We start from the raw sequence: 27658 nt of genomic DNA on the forward strand, positions 1-27658 counted from the left end.
ATATGACTAACCTTTTGGATTAATTGAGGCTGAGTTATTTATATACAGTACTCTGTTATGGGCCCTAGTTTTATAAAACCTTAAAATTACTTATTCCAGGGTTGATTTTTGTGGGGATATTGTTGTTACAAAATGGACTATATGAAGTTCACTGTAGACAAGGGAAGTTTTTACTGATATATTTCAGCTTCACCTAACCTAAAAACTGGATGGTGCCTGCCACCCAGAGGTGAAGATTAACATATGCTCTCTGAGAAATTTAATTTCTACTCTTCCTATGAATCATTTTCCCCCAGTTGACACAAATAAATAAAATCCATCCTCATGATAATCATTATGTCAGGGGTCAGCAAACTTTTTCAGCAGGGGGCCGGTCCACTGTCCCTCAGACCTTGTGGTCAGCCAAACTACGTACAGTATATTTTTTGGGGGAAATGAACAAATTCCTATGCCCCACAAATAACCCAGAGATGCATTTTAAATAAAAGGACACATTCTACTCATGTAAAAATATGCTGATTCTCGGACCGTCCGCAGGCCGGATTTAGAAGGCGATTGGGCTGGATCCGGCCCCCGGGCCTTAGTTTGCCTACCCATGCTCTATGTATTCAGTCCCTCTGTTATAACTCTGTTATAATGTCAATCCTACAGCTTCATCGCAGGGTAGGGAAAATAGATGAGATACAAGCTCCAGTCTGGAAAAGAGATGCTTACACAAGCCGCCTTATCCTTGTCAGGATTCATAAGATCCTGGTGCTGCAGCAACTGCTGTGCCTAAATTGGTATGCCTATATTGATTGATTGATTGATTGATTGATTGCATTCATAGCCCACCTTTTTTCTTTAAGGAGCTCGAGGTGACATACATGGTTTTCCCACTCCTCAATTAATCTCCACAACAACTCTGTGAAGTAAGTTGGGCTGAGAGGCAGTAACTAGCCCAAGGTCACCTAGTGGGTTCCATGGCCAAGTGAGGATTTGAAATCTGTTCTCCCAGGTCCTACTGGGACACTAACCATTAGTATCATCATCATTATTAATTAAACCTATTTGTTGTTCTTTTTTTACAAAAGGAACTGAATCCTACTTACAACAATAATCCCACACTACATTAAACTGTTAGAAGGGCTGTGGTTGGTGTTAAAAGGAGCTGCAACCCAAAACATCTGGATACACCCAGTTTAAACTAGGCTGTTTTTCTCATTACAGATGGTGACCATTTCACGGCCCCCATTCTTCTCTGCTCCACTCTGTTCTGCCCGTTTAGTCTTCTTCCAGGTCCAGAAGGACCTGTGTGTCGGCAATCACACATCAGTTGGAATTGCTGCCAGTATTAAGAGCAGGAAACTACATTGCAAATCCAACAGAGGGTCTATCAACTGACCCCTCCTTCTCTTCTCTCCCCACATTAGTGGAGTGTTGCCTTGCAAGATATCTTCAGGGGAGGAAAAATCTAAGGAGCAATCCCTACACAAATGTTTAGTTTATAAATTATTTGTTGCTTGTGTTTTATTCATCGGATGGGCTAATGCAGCCATTGATGGGAGGTCCACTGTCCAGATCAGACTGAACCTGACTATTGTTGGTTAATGATGTTTTATATGCAGTGCTTTTTTCTGGAGGTACGCAGGGGTACACATACCCATAAACAATTTGTGAATCTTTGTGCATTTGTCCATCTACTGTATTTATTTTTCCTGATTTGAACTATAAAATGGTGATTTTGAGTCAAAATAAGAGTACCCCCACAGCTCCTGCCAACCTAGCAGTTCGAAAGCACGTCATAGTGCACGTACAGTCATACCTCGGTTTAAGTACGCTTCGGTTTGAGTACTTTCAGTTTAAGTACTCTGCGGATCCGACTGGAACGGATCAACCCACTTTCCATTACTTTCAATGGGAAAGTTCGCTTCAGGTTAAGTACAGACTTCCAGAACCAATTGTGTACTTAAACCGAGGCACCACTGTAGATAAACAGGTACCGCTACAGCGGGAAGGTAAACGGCATTTCCATGCACTGCTCTGGTTCGCCAGAAGCTGTACGCCGGCTCCCTCGGCCAATTACGCGAGATGAGCGCCGCAACCCCAGAGTCGGTCACGACTGGACCTAATGGTCAGGGGTCCCTTTACCTTTACATTTAAAGATTTTTAGGGGGGGGGACTCGGGGGAGCACTGTTTATATGAGACTGGGAAAAACTCCGTTCTATTCTGCCATTGATCATAGCTGCCAAGTTTTCCCTTTTCTCGCGAGGAAGCCTATTCAGCATAAGGGAATTTCCCTTAAAAAAAGGGAGAACTTGGCAGCTATGCATTGATACGCTACCCAGTTGAAGGCTACGGCGCCCCGCGCACTTCAACTCCCATCATACACTTCTCTGACCGTGAGAGCCAATCGGCAAACCCTTCACTACGTACTGTAGTCTTGTGGCCTCTCTCTCTCTCCCCCACCCCCCACCGCCGCACTTCCAGCATCCCCGCTCTCTGGACTACTAGTCCCAGGAGGCACCGCGCGCTCCCTTCCGCCCCGAGCGCCCCGGGGTTGGGCGCCGCGAATGCCGGGAGCCGCAGTTCCTCAGTGGCCTGTGACGCCACACAGGTCGTCGAGAAGGAGGCTGTCGGTGGGGTAGTGGAGAAGGCCGAGTTGTTTACGCCAGGCGCTCTCTCCCGGCTGGAAGGAGGAGTAGGAGCGGCGCCACGGATATGGCCGCCTGTAACACCTGCGCAGCGGCCGCGCGGCTCCTCAGCTCCTCGCTGCCCTCCGCGCGCAGAGGTAACGGGGGTGGGGCAGCCCTTTCCCCTTCTCCCCCCCCCAACCCAGCTCACCCTGGTCGTGGCCTAGAGCCGGCCCCCTCCCGTCCCCTCAGGTAGGCCTTGGCCCCGCCCTTTACAAGCTAGGCCTGCCCACCCCCGAAAATATCCCCCACACCACACCATTTATTTATGATTTTTTGTCAGCTTCTGCGTCGGGTTTGATTTGTTGGTATCCAGCAGTTTCCAGAGGGGTAGGATTTGTTTATTATAGTCCATCAGGCTTCCAGATGGATGCAATTTAATTATTATCTGTCAGCTTTCAGAGGGGTAACCTGTCCTAATACGGTAATGTCTTGCAGCAAAACAACAAAACAAAACAACAAGGTTTGTATCCAAATCCCAATCAAAAGTAGGCCCGTTGATGTAAACGGACACGATTAATTCCGGTCCATTGACCTCAGTGGGTCTACTCTGGGTATAATTTAATGTTGGGTACAATCCAAGGATTGTGTGACACCTTCAGTGCTATCCTAACCATGTATCTTTGCTCAACAAGTACTGTATGTCCTTTTGAGTTTAGTGGGGCTTTATCCTAGGAAAAGTGAGGTTAGGATTTACAGTTTTAACACATTTGTTATGGCATAAGCTTTCCTGGAACTGAAGCCCAGTTTGCCAGAATGTGTAGATTTGTTGATTAAATCTAAATAATGTATTAGCTGTTTTTTTAAAAAAACATCATTCATTAATTATACATTGAGTCAGTGTACAAAATAAGACCAAAACTGGTCGTGAGAAAATAAATGTAACCATAAAATAGATTGAAAGCAACTTTATAAAAAACAGTAGGAGAGCCTTTCCTTGCAAGGGTTTGGGCGTATCATTAGTTCTCTAGAATTCTCTTCCATTAGAAGTGAAGCAAGCTCCAACATTTTGTTTCTCCCAGGCCTTCCCAAATCTGTTTATTTTTGTCCTGTCATTTTTATTTCTTGTTTATGTTTTTATTCTGGTTTATGCTCCGTATACCCTGCTCAGGTATTCCCTGAATGTAGTTTATAAATTCTGGAATAAATTAAAAGCTCAAATTTTGGTTGAAATTTGCCACAAATACTCTAAGAGGCATTTAGGGTGGGTCCATAGTTTTTTTATTACCTAATTGCTGGCCTTCAGTATATGTTGTAACCCTGTAAAGTGTCTATGTATCTTTTCAGGCAGGGAAAATAAACACCATCCAAAGGTGGGGTCCAACAATATATTTCCTTAAAATATTTTTGCAACTGTGCAAAAAGTAGCAACAAATGCTTCATCCACCCATCCCCCAAATTGAAATAAGAGGGGTGATAATACTTATCTGCCTAGCAGAGTTGTTGTTAAGAGTACTGAAGTAACCTCTGTGAAGTGCTTTCAACTCCTTAAATGAATTAAAGCAGAATTCTAGGTGTATTTATACAGACATAATTCCCATTGGTTTCAGAGTATATTTAGTATATGCAGCCTTACCCCTACAATTCTATGCAGAGTTACCCATGTTTAAGTGCCACTGAATAGAGTGGCACTTCCTTCTGGGTAGATGTACTTTGGAATTCACTGTTAGCCTTTGTTGCTTATACACCTTTTGTGAAGCTGCTTTCCCCCTGCAGTTTATTTTGTGTTAAGCATTTATCTGTGCAGTTGAAGGCCAACCAGCTGAAATCACACAATTTAAACTTATGGAAGGCGGAGAGCTTAAAAGCTCTTTCTGCACTGTGTTTTTCCTGGTTTGGAAAGAGCTTTTAAGCTCTCCACCTTGCTTACTGGGCTCTGGGAGGTTCTCACAGCAGAGCCCAGTAAGCAAGGTAAAGAGCTTAAAAGTGCTCTGCCTTGTTTGGGGGGTAATACCTGTTTGGTACACAGGCTCTAGGAGGTAAGATTGCTTGCTTAGGGCAGTTCCAAGGGGGTGGCTTGATTATACGTGTTTTTACAGACTATCCCTGGCACATAACCCACATGCAAGTTGACTGTACTAAGAGTTTGTTTAATTTTGTTGTGGTTTTTTATTTTTTGTAAGATTCCTTGGTTTGATTTTTAACATTTAAAAAGGTAGGACATATAAATGTCTGAGCAACATGTTATGTATTTACAAGAGGGCTGTCTAACACATAGGAAGACTGTTTTAAGTGGCTATGAATCAACTCATTCTGTGCAGTACATATGTTGATGATTTCTTTCAGATTTGGAAAAATGGGTAAACTTAGAATCTCTCAAAGAAAGGTTACCGTACATTGTTAATGGAAAGGGTTTTATTTTTCATTAATCACCTCTTAACTTTCAGCCTACTGACTAAACCTTATTGTCACTGATTAATCAGTGGCCCTCCAGATGTTGAACTCTAGCTCCCATCATCCCATACCATTTGTCCTACTGGCTGGGGCTGCTAGCTTTCATAGCCAAAGGCAGTGAATCTTTATTCTTTGTGAATCTTCTGCATAATGACCCAAATCCAGACATATTGGAGTGTCTCACTGATATCCTTACATCTTATTTAAGAGCACCATGACAACTTTATTATCCAATCAATATGTGAGCCTGCAGCAGGTCTTATCAATATGACAACACATCTGCTCCAGTCCCACTATCTCAGCAAACACTCTGATCCTAAAACAAATTGCACACTGAATGAGGACACACTCCATATGACGAACACTTGCTCTTTGATAGCTGTGGAAGGCGAAAGAGTCCTTTGTGGGCCTTTGGTCACAACCTTTGGTGGAAATAAGATTCAGTGATTTCATTGGCGCAAAGTTCCTAATAAGTGACCTTAGCTGGATTAATGGTAGATTGTCTACAATGTGGGCTGAGTTTGTTTTGCAAAACAAAAGAATTTGTTTCTTTTGCAGGTATTACATGTGGCCGTTCTTGCCTTCCTGTTTTAGGAATAATTGGGACTTTTGAAGCACGGTCACTGAGAAGTATTCCCTTGAGAACTTTCTCTGAAACACCGGCATATTTTGCTTCAAAGGATGGTGCAAGCAAAGACGGTTCAGGAGATGGGAGTAAGGTATGCAAGCATTTTTTGTAGACCTTGTTCTTTAAAAAAAAGTGTTCACAGTACTTAGGCTTTTCTCTTTTAAAAAACCCAAAATTTTGAAGCTTCCTAAAAACTTGAAAAGAAAGTATTCAGCATGAGTTATGTATACATTTCTGGCCACAATTTGAATCCATGCTTCTGCTATTTAAGTGAGTATATTGTACAGCAACTGGATAACACTAGATTGGGAATGACTGTAGAGATGCCATAAAACTCCTGCTGCACTACAGTTAGCCTTATGAATGAATCCAAGTTGCTTGTGCATGTGAACGTTCAAATCCTGATTTGGATTCTAGACTATGATACATACAGTGGTACCTCTGGTTACGAACTTAATTCGTTCCGGAGGTCCGTTCTTAACCTGAAACCGTTATTAACCTGAGGTACCACTTTAGCTAATGGGACCTCCTGCTGCTGCCGCACCGCTGGTGCATGATTTCTGTTCTCATCCTGAGGTAAAGTTCTTAACCCGAGGTACTACTTCCGGGTTAGCGGAGTCTGTAACCCGAGGTGTTTGTAACATGGGGTACCACTGTAGTTTGACGTGATGTCTGAGTTGAGCAAGGGAAGCTTAGTTATAAAATCATAAAAATTGGTTCCTCTTTAAATTCAACACTTTGGAGTATGTGTGTTGTTTCTTTCCTGACAAAACATGTTTAAATTGTGGTGGGCTGTTTTGATATATATATATATATATATATATATATATATATATATATATATATATAACTTTAGTTTTGAAATGCAAGTCTTAACATCAGGGATCATTATTGCCAGGCACCTGCCAAAGCCTGCACCCCTGCTGAGGCCCCACTGCCTACCCCCAGAACCTCCTGCCCCTGTTCCTGCTCCTCCTTGATGTCACTACGAGTTGACCTGCATTCTCTGTTCATGCAAGTAGTGACAGGAATGAGGAGACGCAGCAGTGTCTTGCACTTCACTTCCTCTCTGGGAAGTTTCAGGGCTGGGCCTAGGGGGAGGGGACAGAAGGGTAGCCGTTAGACTGGCACACAGCCCCTCCTGCTCTCCTAAATCTAGAATTGGCACTGTTTATGGTTACACAAATTGCTGTGCCGCTTCCAGACTCCTTTAGTTTTTTAATCTATATATTTTTTCCACCCATATTAATGAGAAACCTCTTCTCGTGAATGATTAATATTTTAGTGAGCTAAGAAGCTTCTCAGAAATATCTGAGAATACACAACACCTTCACAGGGTGGACATGGCTGCCATGTTTGTGTAGAAAACAGCAGGGAAATTTTTGAGTGATGCGGGTGCGTGGACAAGGTAAAACCAGACACCTTGTTTCTAGTGGGTGAACATGCGGACGGAGGCAGAGGCAAGGAGGAATAATGTAAAGTGCAGCAAGTTTGTAAATCTGTTGCCTGGCTCTAACAGTCCAAATCCTGTGTTATTTACTTCCATTAGAAAACTGTTAGTGAAGGCAACAGCAAGAAGTCAAGTTCTGGAGGCTCCGGCAAAGGTGGAAACCAGCTGCGTTGCCCAAAGTGTGGGGACTTATGCACACACGTGGAGACCTTTGTGTGTAAGTTGTAGAAGGGCTTTGGGGGGCTCTGTAGAATGACTTTCACATTTTTTGGTGAAAATTATTTATTCCTTAGGTTTTTTTTAAATTATTCCTTCTGAATGATAAGTTGCATGTGTGTGTGTGTGTGTGTGTTTAACTATGTGTAAGAGCTGATTCTGGAACAGGTTGAAGGTGACATCCCAGGAATTGGAATAAATATCTTATAGCCGTGTGCAGTATGGCCAATATAAACTTTGCCCCTTGGTATTGTGTTTCTTCTGTTCTGCTGGATCAGCTCAGTTTTTGATAGAGAGCCTTAATGGTGAGCAAACAGCAAAGTATGCATCTTAAAATAATAATAATAATAATAATAATAATAATAATAATGATAATGATTGCTGCTCATATTCTCCAGCAACCTGATTCTACATTTTCTGGTTCCCAGTGTGTTAAAAAATTGAATCCAGGCAGTGCTTTTTTCTGGGGGGGATACAGGGGTACGCATACCCCTAAACATTTTGTGAATCTTTGTATTTATGTCCATTTACTGTATTTATTTTCCCCAATTTGAATTATAAAATGGTGATTTTCTTGAGTCAAAATGAGAGTACCCCTAAACATTTTTTTAAAGGAAAAAAAGCACTGGATCCAAGAAACCACTAAAGTTGGGCACCTGACCTGTTCCTACTTTCCTACTAACTTCACAGGAATCCTGTTGGACCTGCTGCTTGCTGCCTGTGCCTCTCCTAATGTGTCAGGTCCATGTTTGTGAGGTGGAGTTGTAAGAAGCAGGGTTTTGTTAGGCGTAATTGCAAGATGATTAATGGCTTCCCAGGGTTTTCCTCCTTGGCATCACCTTGGGTCTGCAGCAGTTGATAGATGGACAGACAGGTTTTCCTCCACTGAAGGGGTGGGGCGTGATAAAAAGCATTCCAGGGTTTTGCAAGAGGAGAGTTGCTCCTTATCACTGTAAACACTGACTCAGTACTTTTTCTTGCAACCAACCGCTTTCAACATGCCCGGAGAGTAGAGTCAGAATGAATTTTCTTTTTTTAAAATAACTAATGTTGCATCAGAAATATAAATGGGCTTCCACCTAGTAGTCAAGATGGTTGGAAGTAGGCAAGATAATTTTTGTGCTGACACCCTTAAGCTCACTTGAGGAGCTAGTGCCTTTTAGGAGGATTTAAGGGATAAGTTTCCATGTGACAGTTGAATTTCTCACATGTCTATTTTGTCTTTCATGGCTGAAGTTCAGGGTGGTAAATGGGGTGGAGCGGGGGGCAATTTAGTGAAGTTGATTGGTGTGTAAGTGACTGTGTCTGACCCAAAGTCATTCAGTTTGTTTGGAATATTAGTAGCCTGTTTGTTTGTTTATTTTTTTACTAAAAGGCTCTCAGGTGACTAGGAAAGTATATTAAGAACTATATAAAAACATAACAAATATTTAATTTGCTAATTAATTATTAGTTAGCAGCAGCAATGATCACAGCAGAAGAAACAAGAAAAGGCACTAATCAGAGCCACCCAATTGCCCCCAGGAACATAGGAAGCTGCCTTTATACAGAGTTAGACCTTTGGTCCATGTAGTGTTGTCTGCACTGATTGGAAGCATGTCTCCAGTGAGTCTCTCCCAGCCCTGCCTGAAGATGCCATGGTTTTAACCTGGATGCTGTACTACTGAGCTGCAACCCTTTCCCTCAGGACAAGGACTAATTTGGCCTGCTGTTTCGAAGTCATTCTAAAGAATATTGAAATTTATGACTGAATAGTGAGACAGTATCCACTACTCTATGCTGGCTTATAGCATCCAAAAGCAGTACAGTAGTGTTGTTGTTGTTAGATAGGCCTGTCTGCCTATCATTTCCTTGGAATAGGGATCTGGAACTGAAATGTGAACTTTGCAAGAGTGATCTGTCAGCAGATTTCTTGTTTTCTGTTGCCTCCTCCCTGTGTAATCTTGCCTGAAAACTCAAGTGGGTAGAGATGTTGAAGTAACATTTAATATTCAGGGCTAGAAAAGTATGCACTGAGGCCCATGGTTTGGAGGTGGGGGAATAGAAACAGGAAATTAAGAAGTTTAATACTTTTACAAACCAGTATAGGATGTGGAAGTATCTATTCAGCTGTGCATGCCTCTGTAGAAGTCATTCCAGCGCTTTGTCAGTGGAGACAAATGTTACATCAGAACAAGCCTGAGCTTTCATGATCTCTTGACTCTGCACAAGTTCTAGTAGTAAGAATAGTTAGTGGTTGTAGTACAAAAAGCCATCTAATTGGAATATTCCCCCCACTCTAGATGTTATCTGAGATCTTTCAGTGTGTTTCAGTAGTCTACCTTTTACTTTCCCTTGAATGTGGAGTTGTACAATTTTTTTGGCAATTCAGTTACTTGTGGCTTGAACAGAAATTATGGTTTTGTTACCACACATTACATATGTTAATTAGTATACCAAAACCAAGAACTATTTTCGCCCAACATAACTATTCTTTTTGTTTGTTTGTTTATAGAGTGAAAGCATTTTTAATCACGTGTTTCCACTATGAAAGAATATATTTCAGAGCACCTCTCCTAATACAAATCTCTCCTCACCTGAGACCTTAACCAGGAGCCCCATCTGAGTGAGGTTCAGAGGGTTGCAACAAAGGAAAGGGCCTTTTCAGTTGTGATTTTCTGTTTGTTGAATGCTATTCCGCAGTGAAGTCCATCTGGTGCTATCAGTAACAACTTACCATATTTTTCGGACCATAACACGCACTTTCTCCCCTAAAACGGAAAGGAAAAAGTCGCTGCGTGTTATGGGCCAAAGGCAGCAGCTTTCATGCTGCCCACTCCTTGACAAAGGTGGCGGGGGAGGAGCTTTTGTGAGCGGAGCGCGCTGGCGGGGGGGGGGGAGGAACGAGCAGCTCTTCCTCCTCGGAAGCTGCCGCCCGCTGCTCGCAAAAGTGGAGCATGCTGGCAGCAGCTTCCGAGGAGGAAGAGCTGCTCGTTCCTCTCTCCCCCACCGCCGCCAGCACGCTCTGCTTTTGGTGGGCGGCAGCGGCAGGGGGGGCGGGAGAGGAACGAGCAGCTCTTCCTCCTCTGAAGCTGCCCACCGCCGCTTGCAAAAGCGGAGCGTGCTGGCTTGCCCCTGGAGAGCCAGCAGCAGTGCGCTCCTTTCTGTTACCATCTTGCCATTGCAAACAAAAATGAACATGGATGTTATTATTGTGTTTTAATTCCTTTTTGACTTCTAGATTTTATAAACCCCTGCTTCTGGAGATCAGGTATACCTCACCACCAACCCCTACAGTTCATATGTGCAATAGTTCAGACCCCACAGAGCCACACAGCTAACAGAAACACAGGTGCCAGGTTCCACCCAACGTGGGGGGGGGGCACATGTGTGTGACGTCATGCAGCAGGCGGCAGCCCAACAGGGCTGTCACTGCTGTGGGAAGGCCTGATTGGGCTTGCTGTTGCTGCTTTCAGTTCTGCTTTCAGTTGGGTTTCTATAGGCCAAAAACAAGTTTGCTGTGGTACTGGACTCTGTGATCTCAGTTATCAAAAGGCCTTTAAAGGTACAAAGGTCTGAAACTGCATTTTTCATGTGACTGGTCTTAGACGCAGAGGTGGTCATGCTGCTCTTCCTGGGCTTGAGGGCATTTGAGGACCACAGGTGGAATCTGGGTAGAGCTGAGGTGCGTTGCTAGAGCTCTGTAGAATAGACAGAGGAGAGAGGCATTGGCTTTAGTAGACAGTTTCGTTTGTTTCAACATTTATGGCTTTATCCCTGCTGGGACTTTTGGAACTCACATCTTCTTAGCAGGGCCCGACTAATTGCAATCTAATGATCACAGTGTCTGCTGCATCCTCATGCTGCTTTGTTCTGTGCTGTGGAGAAATCTTCCTCATCGGTGGAACACGGACGTGCTAACTTTCTGGCATCACAAAGTGATAGCATACATAAATGGGAAATACAACCCTGATGACAAAACTCTGTTGTTGTTGTTTGTGTGTCTGTGCACTTCTGCTCTTGGACACACAAATAAGATTATCCTACACAGAAAGAAAAGGATCATGGAGAGTTGCCCCCTCTGTTTCTAGAGCTCTGGTAGCGTGTTAGGCTCATAATGGGTCTTCAAGAAAGAAGCAGAGGAAACAAAAAATCCAAAATGAATGGAAATTATTAGAGGATTATTTTTAAAAAGAAGGGATAAGAGCGAATTTGGTGATCTGCTTAAATTAAAGAATGTATAAAGAGGGAATTCAATTAGATAAATGAAGAAGGTACACCTATGTTAGGTGGTTCAAAAACTAATTGAAGAAGAAAGCAAGTTAAATGCGTAAAGAAGAGTAAGCAGTTAGTCATCAATTGGAAGTATTTTAACTTTAATTGTACTTTTAATTCTTTTCTTTTTCCTTTCCTTTTTTGCTATTTAAGTTTCTAGTTCCCTTTATGTTTGGTTGTTAGTTGAGTTACCTGAGTTATTTGAGTTGTATTTGAGTTTTGAGTTGTGTTATGTTAAGTTATGTTATGTTTATGTATTATTAGGTCAAGTTATGTTTTTTGTTATACTTCCTTTATATTCTCAGATTATTTTATGTTATATTCCTTTTGAGCGTTATGGTATGTAATGTTTTAATAATTGAAATAAAGAACTTTTAAAATCTAAAGAAAGAAAGAAGCAGAGGAAAGTTACTGTATTTTCCCGTGTATAAGGCTAGGTTTTTCCCCTAAAAAATAATGTCAAAAATTAGGGCGCGTCTTATTCACGGATAGTGTCCCCCCATTTTCTTAAATCTGAGTCCCCCAAAATAGGGGTGTCTTATAAATGGGAGCGTCTTATAGACGGAATAATATGGTATGTAGTTGAAAATATAGGGACAGGAGGTTTGGGCAGTGATCTTTCTAGGATCTGGGAAAAGAGAAACTCCAATCTATTCTGTGCTCTGTGGCTCTATCACAGTTATTTATTTATTTATTTGATTAATATAGTTCAGGAAACAAACCGGGCATGCCTGGAGCGCCTACATCCCTTTCTTGCATTTTTCTCATTTGTGTATAAAGGGGAAGTGTCTGTGTTCTACATAAAAAGGCACAGAGATGAGAGAAGCTGAACCCTGCACCACCTCCTGCCTTACCTCACTGTACCTCATTGCTTCAGGTGCTTCCCTCACCACCACCCCAGTCCAGGTCGCTTTGGAATTGGAACCAGGCACATTAAAGCTGGAAGCGAGCAGGCAGGGAAAGGTTCTGCTCGGTGCAAACTTGGTTGTGAAAATTAGACCCCTTTGCCCTGCTTCTAATTATTTTTTTACCTGACTTGTTAGTTGCTTCTTACCTGAACATCTCCGAATGACTTACAGAGCATTAAAAATATACATATAAGTAATATGTTAGAATATTAAAACAGACAAAAACAATGCACATAACAGCCGCAGAAAGCTTGGCAGCACACCAATGATTAATTTGTTTGTGAATGGGGCAGACACATGAGCAGCCAATAATGTTGCCCACATCTTGTCTAGCTTGGCCCTAACTGGCTTCCCCTGATCATATTACAACCCTGTGGAATTCTAGTACTGTACCTATCTTTGTGATATAGAGGGAGCCAGTTAAACGTGGCATTTGTACATATGAGGTCACATATTTGCAGATGCAATCAAATATATCGCTTAACTTGCTCTACATTTCTTATTCTGTAGGTCAGACCCCAGAATTAAGGTACTCCTTTTTTCCTGCTCTGAATCAATCATCCCATCTTTCAGATAAACTGTTGCTACTTAGAACCAGATCTTAACACATTGGTTCCCAAATTTTCTTTCCCACAGACCTCCTGAAAATTGCTGAGGGTCTTGGCAGATGGACCACTTTATGATTCTTTCTGCCTTTTGTAGCAATTTTAATGCACTGTGCTAAATGCTTCTTTTATTTCCTATATATGTTGCTATATATAGTGCTATATATTGCTTTTATTTCCTATATATTGTAAATATAAGAAATAAAATAAGCAATAACAATACATTTAGATCGGCTCAAATATTTAATGTGGTGGCTGTGCCATATCCTATGTTCAGTTACAAATCCAGACATGCTGTGGACCGCTTGACTAAAGCATGCAGCCCACAGTCCAGTAACCCCTCCTATAAGGTATCCATGTTTACTCATCCCATAATATTAAATAAAGTGTCGTTTTTGAGGAAGTAACTATTGCTTCTTGAAAGAAAAATCCGGTAACTATTTGCAGTTGTTGCTCTTCCCCATTTACTTTGGAACACAAAAATGCTTATCAAATATAAACTGCTTTGCATCCCAGCAAAACTGGAAACTTCAGGTCCTGCTTGAGTGTTGTCTGTTTTGGGAAACATAGTTAAAACAATACTAGTAATTAAGGCTCTAAAAATGTTGAGAAAAGGCCAGTTGGGAAAACAACACAACTTGAAACTGTGTTGCTGAATAATAAGCCTCTTGTCCTCAGAGAATGTCCCTAGTGCTTCACAAAGGTAGTTTTACATCAGGAAAGACTGGTGTAAGATTTCTTCCTGGAAAGTAGAAAGGATTTGCTGACCTTCTGTTTCTTGGCTCTAGTTACACTTCACCTGTCCAAAACGTCCTTCAGCATATAAGTGCCTTGGGAGTCTGTTTGGGCCCCATTCTACATGCTGCACACAGGATCACAGTGTTTACTGCACAGTTAGTATGACTGAGCAGTTAGTTGCAAGTGGGAAGATTTTCCCTCTTGGGTCGAGAGTGCAGCACCCACTAATGAAGAGACCAAGTTTAGAGCTTAGTTTATTGTACTTTCTTAACAGTTTTCCATCCAGACGGTGCTTTACAAAAGCCCCCTCAGACACATAGAATAAAAACCTGATGTTTTGTATTGTGTTTTCCAAGCTAAAGGTTCCTTGGATGCAGAAAACTGAGGTGATGTTCCTTGATTCTTTTGAGACAGTGAACTATGTAATTTTTTCAATGAATAATAGTGGCTTGCTGGCCTTGGCAGCACTTCCTCTTACCAGGGTGGGGCAGGGTAAAAGTGGAGCAACGCAGACCCACTAGTGGAGCCAGTTGTTTGGAAATCACTTGTAAGATTTGAGTTAAAAATAGAACTTTGGTTAAATCCTATATTATTGAAGTTTTTGTTGTTGTGCATGAAATGCCTTGTTGGTGCTAAGCTTTCGAAGATAAACTGAAAAACACGAAGGAATTTGTAAACCAGGGTGAGGAATCTTTTCAAGCTTGGAGCCACATTCCTTTATGAACAGCCTTCCATGGGCCACATGCCAATGGTGGCTGTGGCCCAAAGCAAAAGCAGGTAGGGTCAGATCTGGCAAGAGGTAGGACTAGCCCTCTTGCACACACTGCACACTCACATATGCAAGCACACCATGCACATATTCATATTTGCACTCTCTCTCACACACACGTAGACTGTCACTGTTATCTCCCTTCCCCAATAATGGGACTTGAAAAGTGTAATTTCCAGTGGGAGGCAGGTGATTTTCATGAAGATTGCAGCTGGGTGTGGGGCTTCTTCAAAAATAATCTTCAGGCTCAATTGCCATGAGTTGGGCTAGAGATTTTTAGGAGGGGGAGGTGCAGCACATAGAGGGGGTGAGGGGTATCCATTGATCCCCTTAAGTGCCTCCCTGCACAGCGGTTTTGCTTAAAAACAGCCTCCCATTTGCTCCAGCGGTAGGTTGTTTTCAAGCTCCTAGTTGCTGCAAATGGAGTGGGGAGGGGCAGCTTTAGGCCAGAAGGAGCAGCCAAACCATGGGCCAGTCTTCCACCCACACTCTAAAGCATTCCAATTGTCCCATAAGTTTTTACTTGCATTAACCCACTCTTAACTGCTGGATAAATCAGTTGTCACTAAATAACTATTGTCTCGTTTGTGTTTATGCATTTTTCAGCTTCTACCCGCTTTGTGAAATGTGAAAAATGCCACCACTTCTTTGTCGTGTTGTCAGAAGCAGATTCCAAGAAGAGCATCATTAAAGAACCAGAATCTGCAGCCGAAGCTGTGAAGTTGGCCTTCCAACAGAAGCCGCCACCTCCACCAAAAAAAGTAGAGCCTTCTTTCTTTGACTGGACTTTGATTCTCCTGCCTCAAAGTTTCGTTACTCCCCCCCCCCACAAAACCAAACAAAATTCTGCTTTATTCTGCTTTCATAGTGTGATATCCAAGGTTAGTCATACTCTGTATTAGACCCAATGAAGTCCCTGGACTTCAGGGAGACTACTCTTAAGTATGGCTTACATTGGGTATCACCCATAAGCTTCATTTGTCCCTTCAAATTTCCTTAAAGGGTTTGGGAAGAAAAACAGGGCTCTTGATGCAGTTCGACAATATGAGCCCACCACCAATACTTTTTTATATAAAAATAATAATAATAATCCCTGGTTTGTGTGCTCCCAGGATGTGGGGAGGAAACTAAAGAGCTTGGTTACCTTCAAAGGAGAAATTTCCCTGCAAAATATATATTGGGGATTTAAGTGTGGGATTTTCCATCACCCCACTGGAAGTGAGTTTAAAGTGATCAGTATTATTAACTAAACATCCTCTGGCCTTGAGGGGATCCGTTGACTGTTTCTTTTCTCTCTTTTTCGGCCAGATTTATAACTACCTCGACAAGTATGTTGTTGGCCAGTGTTTTGCCAAGAAGGTGCTTTCAGTCGCAGTGTACAATCATTATAAGAGAATCTACAACAATATCCCTGCCAACCTGAGGCAGCAAGCTGAAGTTGAAAAGCAAACTTCCTTAACACCAAGAGGTTTGTTTTTCATATTACATTGTATGTGCAGATATGTCTGGCACCATCAGTCATGCTGTCTCCTCCCTGTGTGATCTTGGTGCCAAGTGGCAGTTAAACAGTACACATTCTGTTATTGTTTCAGTGTTGGTGATTTGTCCACAGGACAGACAGATTATTGGCAACTCAAATTATTTCATTGTTTCTGCCTCAATTTTTGCACTGTTGCAGTTTAACAGGGAGTTTTTCTTTCTTAGAACCTTTTTGAAAGCTGACTTTTACTTACATACTTATACACTATGTTCTTCCCTCAATATTTTCAACACATGAGAATCAAAAGGAAGAATCCTTTTAAGTAATAGGTTTGAAAAAGTTGCCTTCTTTAAAGGAATATTGGGGCAAGAATATTCTTAATGGGCAACTAGATTTATTTGTGTATAGACTATCACCCCTGTTGTAGAACAAAAATAATGTTATTTCAGATACATGGAAAGACAGTCCAGAATACAATGGTGGGTAGTATGCATGGAACAAAAAAACTAATTTAACTCTCCTGTGCTTAGGGGGAAATCACTTTAATCCAGCATCACAGAATGGACCCTAGTTCACTTTTAAAATTGCATATAACAGCAGGTGATGGTCATATGGTAAACTCATTTAAATGAATGAACTTAAGTAAATGAAGTCTGTTGGTTTCAGTGAGTCTACTCTGATAAGGACCAGCATTGCTTGCTACCCAGAAACAGTAATTGAATGCTAAAAATATATTAAGGGTTCTTATCATGCAGGAGCAGACAAATTTACACCTGGAGATAGATGGCAGCTGGAGAGTATGATCTCTTATGGATGCTTCTATTTCTGAAATTGAGTGAGGTTTCAAAATGATAAATATGTCTGCTGTTCCCGGAAAAAGTCAAATGTCCAACTGGCTCATAAGAGAAGTGTCTGACCCATTTAATGCTGTTAAATTTTAGCAAGGTTTCTTTTTCTTTCTTTTTCCATAATACACCTTCTGATTACATATGTATAAGATTGCACTGCAAGTGTAGAGTTTTTGTGTGTGTTCATTTTTTGTATCTTTTGCTTTTCTTAGTCCCAACTCCATTTTAAAATTACAAATACTAGTATTAACTCTTTAGGATAACTATTTTAATACTGACTTCCATTCCTTTTTGTCAAGATAAAAAATTAGGGAGACTGTTAAAATTCTGAATGTTTGCAGATGAGTTGTCTTGCAATATAAATTAAATCAATTGTTCCATAAACCTGTATTCAGAAGAGGGCAAGAGGTGAAGAAAGTGTCATGCTTTTCTTTTCATTTATACATATATAAATATATGTATCGTATTACTGTTTTCATCCTCTCTCTTAGAATTAGAAATCAGAAGACGGGAGGATGAGTACAGATTTACAAGTAAGTGGGCTCTCCTCATGTCCTCCTCTGCAATAGCTCTTTGCCTGAATTGAACCATGAGCAGTATTTTAATTGTGACTCTGTAAAAATAATACAGCAAATCCGGACTGCATTCATTTTCTAAATAGCCACTCAGGCCTAGTTCTCACTGAGGTGGAAAACCTGTGTCTAGAGCTGCAGTTTTACCCTGATTGAATTCTGCAGGGCTTACTGCTTAGTAGAAATGATCAGCATTGTGCTATAGCTGTATTACTTCAAGTTGGGTTGTGGGAAAGAAGCCCATGTGATAGAATGCTCCAACCATAGCTGCCAAGTTTTCCCTTTTCTTGCGAGGAAGCCTATTCAGCATAAGGGAAAATCCCTTAAAAAAAGGGAGAACTTGGCAGCTATGGCTCCAACATTATGGGGGCAGGATCCCTACATATAGAAAACTACCATGTCAGGGAGAAGGGTACTGATGGATTGCTTTCTAGGTGTGCAGAATTTATTTTTTTGATGTAGTATGATCCAGACATGTGAGCCTTCACCTGCAATCTGCAGTAGTACAGTCCAGACACAGGTTGGCTGTGAGAACAATACCTCTGTGTTTCCACCAGAAGTAAATTACCTGTGAACCTACAGGTGTAGTGGGATTACTACAAATCCCATCATCCCTGACGATTGGCCATATTGGCTGTGGCTGATGGAAGTTGGAGTCCCAACAGAATCTGGAGATCAATGGGTTCCTCTTCTGTGATTTAGCGAGTGTCTTAAAATGAGGATGATTTGGCTTTATTTCAACACGGTGTGTTGAAGGCAGGTAAAACCTGCTCAGAACTTCTAGAAATAATTTTAATACTTGATATGTGAGTGAAAGATTAAACTTTCTGTGGATCTGATACTACGGTAGCAGTGGCTGTGATGTGAAGTTTAGATCTTAGATTATTGTGCAATTCCAGCATAGAGTCACTTAATTATAAAACTAGAGAACTATCCAGTGAGGTATGTCTAAATGTCAAATTCTTTCCTTTCCTGATGGGCCTGAATTAAAAGAAATTCTTGCCTATGATATTTTTATTGGGTAACTTTTTGCAGAGTCACTATCATGGATCTCTATTATCCATTTACCATTTAACATTTTTTCCCATTACTGTGGCACCTGAAGGACTTCTGATTACCTTCAGAAGAAAAATTTGCCTTAAAAGTAATTTGTATGGAAATGGGAAATGAGAAACTTCCACTTCAACTAGAATATTTCTGATCTCTTTATTCCAAAATATTTGTTAGAATCTAAATCCTCCCATGATGTTGTGTGTTGCAATCTGGTTTTCAGATCCTATGGTCTCTCTTGATTTTCAGGTAGATGGAACAATACTTGGAGTTGTCTGGAAAAATATGTGCATGTTCTGCAGGCTGTCTCAAACAAATCTACATTGAGTCAATTTGATTCTCAGTTAATTTGATGTGTACATTTCAGAACTTCTCCAGATTGCTGGCATTAGCCCCCATGGCAATGCTTTGGGAGCGTCTATGCAGCAGCAGGTGAACCAACAGATGCCCCAGGAGAAGCGAGGAGGCGAAGTGTTAGATTCAACTCATGATGACATCAAGCTTGAAAAAAGTAATATTTTGCTGCTTGGACCAACTGGATCAGGTTTGTAAGGGCATGTTGTGCCTTGCTATAACGTTCAGATTGTTAGGTAGATTGTAATGTAAATTACATCAGTTTTGAGCAAAATTCTAGGAAGGAGCTAGAGATGCCAAGATGCATTCTACTAATGGGGACTATGTAAAGACTAGCTACCCTTTAAGTTGACCAAGTTCCTTTGTAGGGAAGAACAGAGAGAGAGAAGGTAGTTTCTGAGGTACAGTGGTACCTCTGGTTGTGAACGCCTCTGTTTGCGCACACTGTGGGTTACGAACTCCGGTAACCCAGAAGCAGCCGCTCCCAGCTGCGAACTTTGTCCCAGGATGCGAGTGGAAATTGTGCGCCAGAGGCACGCATGCAACGGGAGGCGCACTTTTGCAATTGACTCCTCAGGTTACAAGCAGTTTCTGGAACAGATTCCGTTCATAACCAGAGGTACCACTGTACTTCACATTGTACAGAAGTAGCTATCCTTATGCTGACAGTTTTTCTGAGTCTAATATTTCATTAACATTTAGAATCCATCTGTCCAGTTTTGAAACCAATATGGCAGTCAAGTCAAGCTGCAGAGATTGCTCCAAATAGCAACATGCCTGTAATAGCATAAAGTTTTTAATTCAATAATACGCATACCAGTGCATATGGTAAACTAGGTGCTGATAATATAAGCTGCTTTTATTTATTTCAAGAGAAATGTCAATAAAGTATTGGACTTGGTATTGTACCCTGCATATTAGCAAGAGAATTGTAATGGTCTCTTTATTTAATCTTGTAACACTTCCTTTGGACTATAATTGTTTGTGTGTGTTTTAAATAAAAAGTTGACCATATCATTGTAGACATTTTTGCAAAAATGAAATAAATATTCACAACTTTATTGGATTAGAATAATGGTATTCCTTAAGTGCCTGCTTGCTGTAGAATAAACCTTGTAGACATAAAATGGTTGGCATGCAATTTTTAGATCTGCTAGTACAAAAGCAAAGCTCACTGGTAGCTGACTCCTGGTGGAAAATAATTAAATTTTATAAAATAAGCCATCAAGTGAATGTTAATAACACACACATATATATATTAACCTAGGTAAAACCCTGCTGGCTCAGACTCTGGCGAAATGCCTGGACGTCCCTTTTGCAATCTGTGATTGTACAACTTTGACTCAAGCAGGCTACGTGGGAGAAGATATTGAGTCTGTTATTGCAAAACTACTGCAGGATGCAAACTACAATGTAGAAAAAGCTCAGCAAGGTAAAATTGGACCCTTCTTCCCACTGGAGGTACCAGTAAAGCCTCACATACATTTTTAATTTGTTCTTTTAATGTTTGGATTGTTCTTATGCAATAGGCAGCATTTCAAATCACTGTCACAGCATATTGTTCTATTTTAAAAAAAGATAGCCTTCACTGTGTACAGATTGTCCTTGTGCAACCCAAATGCTCTTCACATTAATTTTCTCTAATTTACAGGAATTGTTTTCTTGGATGAAGTGGATAAGATTGGCAGCGTGCCAGGCATTCATCAGTTACGTGATGTGGGAGGAGAAGGCGTTCAGCAAGTGAGTATCGAGAGCTTTGCTGCTGCTCTTTCAGAAACTATCAAGCTCTAGATAGACTGTCCTAGTTTGCATGTAACATTAAGCCGTGCTTTATTTCAAGAGTGGGAAGCCTCCAATCTGCCGACGAAATGTGGCCCTCCAGGCCTTCTAATTTGGCCCAGCTATCAGGAAGCCATGCCCACTCACTCCTCACCAAGGAGTTTGAAGGGGAAGCTCCAGGAGTCGTGTTTGAAGGCATACTCCCACCCCATTGCTTGAGCCATTCAAACACCTGCCGGTTTGGGAGTACTTCGACATCCAAGCTGAGGCAATTGGCTCTGGAGTGGCTTAGGACTTCATGGCTGCCATGACAAGCATGGAGCTGCCCCAACATATCATTGGCACACCATACTCTGGACATTGTTTTCTCAAGAGGGTGGGAGGTATTGACATCAGTCCTTTGCCATGGTCAGATCACTTCCTGTTGAGATTTAGTCCCTCGCCGCCTGTTCCCCTCTGCAGAAGCAGGGGACTTATTAGGATGTTCTGCCCTCAGAGGCTGATAGATCCAATGGGTTTCCATACAGCTCTGGGGATTTTCCAGCTGATATGACTGGTGCTTCTTTCAAAGCCCTGGCTGACTTGTGGAAACATCCAAATGGCTCAGGTTGTTGACTCGATCACCCCTGAGCACAAGGTTGCCATGTCATTGTGAATACATTGCTCAACCCTCTCCTGCTTTTACTTAGGGCTTGTTAAAGTTACTGGAAGGGACAATTGTGAATGTTCCAGAGAAGAACTCCCGTAAATTACGTGGTGAGACTGTGCAGGTTGACACAACCAACATCCTCTTTGTGGCTTCTGGTGCTTTTAATGGCCTTGACAGAATCATCAGCCGGAGGAAAAATGAAAAGGTAAGGAGACGTGGAATTAAAATTGTACAATTTAGTCATGCAAGGTACACTTGGTTTTAACTGCTGGTAGCTATTCTGGAAAGAATCGGAGCCATTGTGCTATGAAATACATTACCCAAAGCCTTGTGTGGCTGGCATGTTGTTGCAGCCCCAAAGTGGCTGCCTTTCAGCATTTTTCACTTATTTATTAAATTTGTATACCACCCATCATTCGTAGATCTCAGTGTGGTTCATAACATATAAATACATGATAAAAAACACAAAAGACATAATAATAACAAAAAATCTGTCCCGATTGTCCAATGTCAGGAACACACACTTCAGATTCCCACCCCCACCCCTGCAACTGAAAATAGAGCCTGGAGAGAGAGAGAGAATCTCTATAGACCACAGCAACTCCTTCTCCCTGACCCTCAAGTCTGCCCTGATGCTGTACCAAGTACCCCGATGGGCACAACTGGGTGAGACCAACTCCACTCTGCTCACCCACCCAGGTCTCAGTGACACAGACCAGAACTGCCACCTCATCCACAATCAGATCATGGTTGAGGGAGGTCTTAACTCCAAGCTGACCTGGCATTCAACAACTGTAGCTGTTATCCCTATAAGGATGGCACAAGGGTGAGCTGCCACCCATTTGGCTTATCTAGCACACAGGATTATACTTTTTATCACCACTGTAGAACATATATACTAAATGCCTATATTTTGGCTTTGCTAAGTGTTGAGGGTTGTGTTTTTATTTTTAGTCTGGAGATCCCATGTGCTTATCTTCCAAAGGGCACTTTCCAGCATCAGGTTGACATAACTACATATGGGCATTTTAGATGATGAAAAATGTTACTATTCTATAAAACTCTTTAAAGGTAAAGGGGCCCCTGACCATCAGGTCCAGTCGTGCCCGACTCTGGGGTTGCAACGCTCATCTCGCTCTATAGGCCGAGGGAGCCGGCATTTGTCCGCAGACAGCTTCTGGGTCATGTGGCAAGCATGACAAAGCTGCTTCTGGCGAACCAGAGCAGCGCACGGGAAACGCCATTTACCTTCCCGCCGGAGCAGTCCCTATTTATCTACTTGCACTTTGATGTGCTTTCGAACTGCTAGGTGGGCAGGAGCTGGGACCGAGCAACGGGAGCTCACCCCGATGCAGGGATTCGGACCGCCGACCTTCTGATCAGCAAGCCCTAGACTCTGTGGTTTAACCCACAGCGCCACCTGGGTCCCTAATAAAACTCTTTAGTCCTTGATAATTATAATACTTTTATATTGAAAGCTAAACATTATAGGAGACCAGCTGTGCTATTGTTGCCTGAAAAACTAGAGCCGCAAAAACTCGCGCATATAGTGACTGCTGCATTGGACTATGGGTTCAAATCCCACAGGTTGTGTGTTCAAATCTCGCAAATCCCATTCATAAGCCACAATCAACCCAAGCAACCTCACAGGGTTGTTGGGAGGTTGAAACCCCACTCTAAGCTCCTTGTGGAAAGAGTGGTAAAGATTTCACATTTTTCAAATGCTGTTCAGGTGGTAAGGTGGTCAAGTCGAAATAAATAAAAAAATTAAAAAACTGTCCAGTAGCACCTTAGAGACCAATTAAGGTGGTCAAGTGTTCCACAACATATTGACGTGTCTAGTCTAATACAAGATAGCTATACATAATTTATTTGGGACTTTCTTCTTAAATGCAGACTGTATTTCTCTCTCTTTTTTTGGCCTTTGCAGTATCTTGGCTTTGGAACTCCATCAAATCTGGGGAAGGGCCGAAGGGCTGCAGCAGCTGCAGACCTGGCTAATGTAGGTGGAGATTCCAGCACTCAGCAGGATATGGAAGAAAAAGATCGCTTGCTTCGGCACGTGGAGGCACGAGATCTTATTGAATTTGGCATGATCCCTGAGTTTGTGGGGCGTTTGCCAGTGGTGGTTCCTCTGCACAGCCTTGATGAGAAAACCCTTGTACGGATTCTTACTGAGCCGCGGAATGCAGTGATTCCCCAATACCAGGCATTATTCAGCATGGATAAGGTTTGTATTTTCTCTTGCTGCTTGAGACTTGTTCAGAGCACTTTCTTGTTACCAGCATTTTGTTTCCAAAAGAGCAGAACTCTCTCTTGGACACATTACCTGTTGAAAAACAAAAGAAAAAAATGACTCCAAATTTAATTTACGCTTGTCAAATACAATTAGAGTTCCCATAGGGAGGAGGGGGGGTGGGACTACAAAATGTAATTTTTGTCTTCTATTTTCCAGTGTGAATTGAATGTTACTGAGGATGCCCTAAAGGCTATAGCCAGGTTGGCCTTAGACCGCAAGACTGGTGCAAGAGGTCTTCGATCTATAATGGTAAGGCTGATTTCTCTTCACTGGTATCAATGACCTAGAACACAACCATTAGTTTTGTTTATTGAAATGCCACTGTCTGCCCTGGGAGGTGAATCAGAGAGATTTTTAGAAATCAGATCATTAGTGGCTCAGTTAACCTTGCTAAAAACAAAAACAACCTTCCCTACAATGCCTTCCTAGCAATCTAAAGTGATTCAGTCCCAAAGAGACCGTGTCATGTGATAGTTCTACATGTTCTGGAAGAAAGATGAGTTTAGACACTAAAATATTTGTTAACAGTACTAAAAGGAGTGGTGTCTGAAGCTAAAGAGCAGCATCTAATGCTGGGGTTCTTAAATGTCAAAATTACAAGACTAGTATCGGACAAAGATGTTGTTGGAAAATGAATATGGGCATTATGAGGAAGTTTGAAATCTTTTTTCAAACAAATGGAGTCTTCCTATGCAGTCGTGAAATCAAAAGCATATTAATGGTGGTGCTAATTCTATTCCCATTGTGATTGAAGTTGCTTTTCTCGTTGGCTGTATTCTGGATCTTTATTTTGTTGACTAAGTACTTCTTATTTTAAATAAAAGGGGGAAAAGGTATCAATGTGTAATCAAGTCAAAGGGGCGGAAAAAGCAAAAACAAAGATTGATTAGGAAGAAGAGCAAGACTGGCAGGGAACTTGTTTGGCCCAAAGCAGAGAACTGAAGGTTGCATAAGAAGCGGCTTTGAAGCAGGGCTGGCCTGGAATGGCTAGAGTGGAACCTGGAAGCGTAATTGCATCATATACATTTTCCCGCACATGCATCATTTAAATGAGTTGCACAACAGCTCTATGGTCTTGTGTAGCTCTTGAGTGGGTTTTGCACAGAACATAACCAGTAGATCCTGCTCATAGGTCATTTATGTCTGTCTTCTATTCAGTCACCCATGCTGATTTCAAAATCTACCACTTTGAAGTACTTGTTTCACCTTGCCTTGTGGTAGGGCCATTTCTTAGGAAGCTGCCCAACACCAAGTCGGACCATTGGTCCATCCAGCTCAACATTGCTAATAGACTGGCATCGGGTCTCTGGTCTCTTCTCATGCCTGCCAGAAGATGCTAGGGAACCTGCATGAGACCTGCATACAAACCATGTGCTCTGCCACTGAGCTACAGCCCTTCCACCTTGTTTTTAAGGTGGAGATAGAAGAAAGTAGCTATGCTGATGGCAGCCTGGGCAGGTAGCATTGTGATAGGATTCCTGACAAATGTCCATCAACTAAGTTCTCAACTTATTCAGCTACTAAGTAGAGATGTTGACATGAATGAATATTATACCAAAGTCCATTAATTTCAGTAGCTCTACTATAGTAGTTTGGTTGGCTACTGCCCTATGCCTCTTTTAGGCAGAGAAGTGGTTGTAGCAAACTGTCTATTGTTAGATGTTCCTTGGAAGAGGGATTGTGTGAGCAAAACCTTGATGCTTATTCTTCTACCCCTTAGGAAAAGTTACTGCTGGAACCCATGTTTGAAGTACCCAATTCTGACATTGTATGTGTGGAGGTTGACAAAGATGTCGTGGAAGGAAAGAAGGACCCAGGATACGTCAGGTAATGTCAGGTTTCCAACACTAGATTGGGTTTGATGCAAAAATAAACAAAAACACTTTTTTGCAATTAATTTTTTTCCACAGTTGTTTTAGATACTTTTTTTTATTCCACAGTTATATTTTTAGCTATGTTTTACAGTAGATGGCTGCTGGGCATTTAACACAAACTGGCTGAACAAAATGGCTAATAAACATTCACATTTTTGTATTTTCAAGTCAAAAGCCAGATTTGTGCATTTGAAAGAGGCTTCATTAGGCCAATTGGAAGAAGCAGGAAACTTACTGAAACCTGTCTTTCTAAAAGGACACCAATTTTAATAATAATGTGGGGGGTTTCTTTAAGCAATAAGCCTTCAAAGAGCAGCATACTTTACCTCCAGTGGTGGACATACTTTATATTTAGAGCAGGAAGTAACCATAGGTGACCATCCAGTCAGGCCTCCTGCTTCAGTTTGAATCCATTATTTCTGGCATGCATTGCTAGGATAAAAAGATTACAAGTGCAGACTTAAGTTGCCATTTCATTTTTTCTTTTCTAATGGAATTTCAAGGCAACGGTCCACAGAACACTGATTCTCTCCTTGATCCAAGGGACCAGTAGATCAATTCTTCTTGAACATCAATTCCACCTACTTTGTAGCAATATTCTTTTAATAGTTATTTATTTGCTGCTGTTCTGCTAAAAGTACTCGGAGAAAGAGCCATTGTTTCTGCATGCAGACTCCCTTTTTCCTTTGCTGCCAGTGAGCTAGAAAAACCAACAATCTGATTCAGTACATAACAGTTTACAACGTCCCTACTATAGAATATAATTTGGGAAATAAAGATGCATTGTGGTCCTGGGGATCAGTATCAAAAGTTCAACTGGGCTGAAATGGCTCCCTGTTCTAGACATGACATGGAAGTATTTGATCCTACTTGTGTTTAATTGTAGAGCTCCAGCTAAAGATGCTTCTGAAGAAGAATACGATTCAGGAGTAGAAGAAGAAAACTGGGCTCGCCAAGCAGATGCTGCAAACAATTAAATGCTGTCAGAATGCTCTGCAGAAAATGCACTTAATGGGGATTTTGTTTTTAAGACCACATCCGGCTTTTTAGCCTATTTGATAACATTGGATCTCTCCTGAATATGATACATGTTCGGAAGGTGTTGGCAACTCTAATGGGAAATCAGATCAAGTATTTTGCGTAACATCACACTGAATTATTATTTTTTTAGTGGACACATGGACTTCAGTGACATAATGTTCAGAAATGAAATGTATATTATGTTTTGTTCAGTTAAAAACAAAAAACAAAATATGCTCTCTTTTAGTGCTGAGCTGAAAAGGTGGACTCCCCTTGTAAAATTCATCCCTTTCTCCTTTGGGGCACTTTTTTTGGCCATTTGTTACCACGGGGAGCACTGAAGAGTTAATGCACCCCCTCCAAAACATACACACACAAAAAAAACCTGCACTGTACCCTACAGTTGGATGAAGGCAGCAGTGCACCATTGCAACCCTCTTTTCTCAAGTTCAGTCAGCTGCAGCTGGTGCCATTTTTTGTTCCAATTTAGATTTCGTCCTAGTAGCAATGACATAGCCAGATCTGATGAGCTACATGCCTGTGTGACAACAGTCACTGAGGTCAAACAATGCTAATACATTGAAATAGCTTTTCCCATCTGGCTGCATGGCAACATCATTGTTACTAGGATCAATGGGAAGGTTATTTTTCAGACTGTGAACCAGTATGAAAAAAGTAAGATTTTGAGGAAACATGAGGCCTCCTCAAAAGCTCCTTTTTTCTACTGAATGTATTTCCTGAAGAACTTTCAGCTCAGCCCTAGCTTTTTCAGTTATAGAGTGCAATGCAGGTATTGCAAATAGTTGAAGAATTTTACAATAATTATACTACACAATTTGAGCAGGGAAACGGCACACAAATATTTTGAATCTACTTTTGTTGGAAAGACCATTCAGTATGCACTAAATATCTTTTCTGCTTTAAATGCAGTGGGTGCTAGAGGTACTTGTTTCATTTATAATGAAAACTGCCCTTAAAAACTGGATATGAAAGATTTAGGACAGTACTTTCTGGTCCCCAAACTCCATATTAGTCAAACCAGCGGGATTGCTCTAGAATAATCAGGTTGTGGATTGACCTTATTTTAGAGCATACTGT

General features: G+C 41.5%; 1 protein-coding gene across 3 annotated transcripts; it reads left to right on the top strand.

Annotated features, from left to right (window-relative positions):
- The first annotated feature begins 2603 nt into the window (after positions 1-2603).
- CLPX (caseinolytic mitochondrial matrix peptidase chaperone subunit X) lies at positions 2604-26876 on the top strand. Of its 3 annotated transcripts, none has more exons than XM_035131173.2 (14): positions 2605-2771; positions 5626-5786; positions 7245-7362; positions 15242-15396; positions 15944-16103; positions 17455-17496; positions 18953-19129; positions 20207-20371; positions 20591-20679; positions 21408-21572; positions 23298-23597; positions 23823-23915; positions 25387-25493; positions 26427-26876. In XM_035131173.2, exons 1-14 carry the CDS (start codon positions 2702-2704, stop codon positions 26515-26517), a joined length of 1893 nt encoding a protein of 630 aa, XP_034987064.1. In that variant the 5' UTR covers positions 2605-2701; the 3' UTR covers positions 26518-26876. The 3 variants fall into 3 exon arrangements, with proteins under 3 accessions (XP_034987066.1, XP_034987064.1, XP_034987065.1); XM_035131174.2 differs by having other exon boundaries at positions 5662-5786; XM_035131175.2 differs by lacking the exon at positions 17455-17496 and having other exon boundaries at positions 2604-2771.
- The last annotated feature ends 782 nt before the right edge of the window (positions 26877-27658 follow it).

This window comes from Zootoca vivipara, chromosome 14 (assembly GCF_963506605.1).
Source record: "Zootoca vivipara chromosome 14, rZooViv1.1, whole genome shotgun sequence".
In the NCBI taxonomy this organism is placed as follows: Eukaryota; Metazoa; Chordata; class Lepidosauria; order Squamata; family Lacertidae; genus Zootoca; species Zootoca vivipara.